A 4,384-nucleotide genomic window follows, 5' to 3' on the forward strand; every position below is an offset into this window, starting at 1 on the left:
TGTGATTGTAATTTAGCCACTGTAAAAATTGTGAATCTATTTTTAGTAAATTTTGTTAACTTAAGCTGTTTTAATTCTATATAGCTGTATCACGTCTTTGAAATAAATTAGTTCATTCAATAATTTACTTTTATATATTTATATATTGTACAATTAACAACTTGCTTACTGTAATTAACACAGATTCAATGTTTACAATAAAAAAACTTCTATGTTTGAATTTCTATAACCTTTACACCTTTTCTGTAAATTTTACAGATGCAAAGCTTTTGGACAATCAAAGGTGTTGTAATATTTACCAACTTTTTCTGTAATTTTTACATTAGTTAATTTTTTAGATAGACAAAGGTGTGGTAATATTTAAATCTTTTATCTGTAATTTTTACAAAAGCAAATCTGTTAAATGAACTAAGGTGTTGTAAAATTTACAACTTTGCATTGGTAATTTTAACAGATGTTGCACTGCAGAAAAAACAAAACGTTTGTAAAATTTACTACACATGTTCTGTGAAAAGTACTATTAGTTTTTACTGTAAAAAATACAACCCTTTTACTATTATCCGAAAAAAACCGAAATAAATGGTAAAATTTACAGAAATATTCTGGCATGAAGTGCTTCCAGAAACTTTCTGTAATTTTAATAGAACCCTTTCCTCTGTGTATTTTTGTTTACTACTATCTGTGAGCCTTTTTTGTCGTTAAATATCTGGACGACTATAGTGAAATTTGAGCAAGTGTTTTCTATATGTTCATTTGATGTGTCTTAAATTTTTTCGGTCGATGCCAGATGTTATTTAGGCGTAACAGATGGTCTAATTTTGTTACGATCTCGCTCCATAGATGTTACAATAGAACATCTGCAGAAGCACGTAAATTGCACTTCGAGTGCATCTAGAGTATATATATGTTACACATAATTGCATCTGCTGATCACTAAAAGTGCATATGTTCATGTGATCAACACGGTTCATGTGCTCTAATTTTGTTACGGTCTCGTTCTATAGATGTTACAATATGACACCGGCAGAGCACCTAAAATGCTTTTAGAGCACATCAGGAGGACATCTACCGTACACATAATTGCATCTGATGAACACTAAAAGTCCATATATGCAAGAGTTTAACATGTGTCAGGTGCTCTAATTTTGTTACGCTCTTTAGGTTTTTTTTAAACGTGCTGTAGGCGTCATAAAGATTTGCAGTGTACGAACCGGACTTATACCAGGAGAAGAAGCTGCTGTTTTTATATCAAAATGAAGATAATTCATAATCATAAGGAGTTTTTAAAATACCTGTCTAAGTGCCAAAGAAATTCCGCCATCAAATATGCTAATAACGACGCGATCATAGCTATTGCGGAATGTTGTATAAATGTTCTGCGTGGTAATGTAAAACTGCCAGATGATCATAAGAAGCGATTGAAGCGACATTGTCAAATTTTGCGGAAAAAGATTCTAATACAGAAGGGGGGATTTTTACCGTTTCTCTTAGCCCCACTTCTTCAGTGCGGCAGGCGTGGCTATAAATAGAGCTATCAAAAATGGCTAGAAAGATGATCCTAGTTCCCGAAGACGTGTATCGACGACTCAATTCGCTACCGAAACTTGACGAAAACTAGGATACGAAAACTGTTTTAAATAATCAGAAACAAAAAGTGGAGTTGTACAATCATTTATTACAACGAAACAAAAGGACAAAGAAGGTGAAACACGTTGAAGAACCAAAAAGAAAGTAAGACTGGTATTCGGAAATAGCTATCGCGATACCAGATTCACATCTAAAACCCGTCTTTGCTTTGTACAAGTGGATCGAAAGAAACACTAAAACTGAATGGTCTACCAGTGGTGAACTTATTTATAAAGGACGCCCTATAGTTAGATCTAATATCATGGATATTTTACACGAATCAGTTAAAGGATATAAAACCAAACCAAAACATGAAATTGTGGATTAGATAACTTTTATAAATTGCTGTCAAAGGAAAATGTACCAAAATCACTTGTAAAAAATAAATTCCCCTTTGAACACTCATTGATAATGTAGCTATTATTTCTAACGATCTACCAGAGAAGGTGTACGATGATTCAGATTATTTACCCCCAAGTCGCGATTCAATGTATGGCAATGGATTATTGAGTTGGTTAAATTTGAAATAAAGAATATAAACATATATCAGGTTTCAGTTCTTTCATTCACGAATTACACCTCAACATGGAAGGAGGCATCGATCCTACTCCGTCTGGGTTGATAACCTCTTTATCGATATCGTACTTAAAATCACCCAAAGTCATTACGGCGTTTTTGCTATTATTTATTATTATCGTTTTTGAACTATTTGATTTCGCATACTGGTATCATAAGCGGAAAATGAACTGTACGATGAATGGATAAGTTAGAAGAAATATACTTCAATGTAAAGGACGCTCGTAATTACGGAGGCATTCGTGGTCTTTATCGGGCTGCCCGGGCGAAGGGAAATCAAGTTAACATAAACGATGTGAGAGAATTTTTAAAACGGCAAGATACGTACACGTTACACAGACCAGTGAGACACAATTTCCGAAGAAACAAGACGATAGTGTATGGGATAGACGATCAATGGCAACTTGATCTGGCAGACATGCAAGATATAAAAAACCACAATAGTGGATACCGATATATCTTAGGTTGTATTGATGTATTCCGCAAATACGCATTCGCAATGGCAACCAGGGATAAGAAAGGATCAACTATGGTATGGTCATTCAAGTCTATTTTAGAATCAGGTCGACAGCCGAAGATTGAACAGACTGATAACGGTAATGAGTTTCTATGCAAAGAAGTTCAAGGTGAATTAAAACGTAGAGGAATCAAGTTTTTCGCAACGCACTCCGAAGTAAAATCTAGTATTATAGAACGATTCAATCGAACATTGAAGTCTCGAATGTACCGATATTTTACGGAGAAAGATACGTACAAATATATCGACGTTTTACCAGATTTATTGGAAGCTTTTAATAACAACTAACATAAATCTATTAATGCAAACCCGTTGAAGTGAAGAAGGAAAATTCTAAGCAAGTGTGGCAGAACTTACACGGGAAAGTCAATTTTTCATCCCCAGTCTCGTTCCCTTTTGAAATAGGCGACTTGGTTCGTATAAGCAAGAATAAAACCACGTTCGAAAAGGGTTACAAAGCCAATTATACCGAGGAAATATTCAAAGTAGTGGAGCGTTTACTGAGAGACCCTCCGGTATATAAGCTGGAGGATTTGAAAACTGAGCTCATTTCGGGTGTGTTCTACAAGGAGGAAATACAGATAATCGGGAAAGACCTGGACAACTGTTTGTTTAAAATAGATGAAGTTTTGAGAAAAAGGACTAAACCCGACGGAATGAAAGAGCTCTTAGTACGTTGGCGTGGTTACAGCTTAGATTTTGCCTCTTGGGTGCAAGAAATTGTAGTACTTTGAGTTTCTACATAACGTTACCCTCGGACTCGTCTATATGTTATTTCAGTAAAAACACTTTAAGCAAGTTCGGGACGTATTTACCGGAACCAATAAAACTTGAGAGAGCGTACGAAGTTGGACTAGCCGAAATAAGTTATCCAAGAACGTGAAATAACGTTAATGAAGAATGTTTAGTTCGAATTTGAAATACTGTAGAAGAAAAAGATACTATAGACTCCTTGGAAGAACCTATACCCAAGAAGACTAAAAAACAGTCAATCAAGAAGACGGCCAAGAACACCCAAAATTTTATGAGGAGAGATCTCGAAGATGAAATGCGTGATATAAGTATACTTAAACCTCCCGAATATTATGGCTCTACCGAAGAATCATCAGTCAAAGGAGAAACATGTCTCCAAATAATTAAGATCACGTTTCTGTAAACGACTATAATAACTATTACTTAAATCAAATTGGACACGGATCATTCCGGTATACCGTGGAGAAGCCGTGCAACGGGGATATGGTCTTGGAAATATATTAGCCTCGTCATTTCGGTCTGCCATGCCTTTACTCAAAAAGGGTGCCACATTCCTTGGTCGAAAATCACCAAATATTACCTCAAAGTCGCACAATTTTGGCTAGAAAAGGTAGAAGTAAACTAAAAGTTTTAAAAACTAAGTGCTGGTTTTAATAATTGCCAACTATTATAACCGAGAAAATGAGGTACGATTATAATTTTTCTAGCCCAAAATTTTAACGTTTTGCGGGTATATTTGACAACGGTTTCATTGGTTTTTAGATACGTGTATTTTAAATTTGCGCATAGATAAACAAATTATAGTAATTGGAATTAAAAATAGACTTATTGTTCTTCAGGTTTTTAATAAAAGTTCCAGATGAAATTTTGCACGTTTCTGACAATGGTCAAAATCAAACTTTTTCACTTTTT

The 4,384-nt window shown here is 34.7% G+C and overlaps 1 protein-coding gene across 1 annotated transcript; it reads left to right on the plus strand.

Moving 5' to 3' along the window:
* Positions 1 to 2,383: 2,383 nt before the first annotated feature.
* Positions 2,384 to 3,453, plus strand: LOC149937651 (uncharacterized). The gene is made up of 2 exons (XM_090177750.1): positions 2,384 to 2,828; positions 3,038 to 3,453. Exons 1-2 carry the CDS (start codon positions 2,384 to 2,386, stop codon positions 3,451 to 3,453), a joined length of 861 nt encoding a protein of 286 aa, XP_090033876.1.
* Positions 3,454 to 4,384: the final 931 nt, after the last annotated feature.

The sequence above is a fragment of the Leiobunum rupestre genome, chromosome 6 (genome assembly GCF_980474605.1).
Source record: "Leiobunum rupestre chromosome 6, qqLeiRupe1.1.hap1, whole genome shotgun sequence".
NCBI lineage: Eukaryota > Metazoa > Arthropoda > Arachnida > Opiliones > Sclerosomatidae > Leiobunum > Leiobunum rupestre.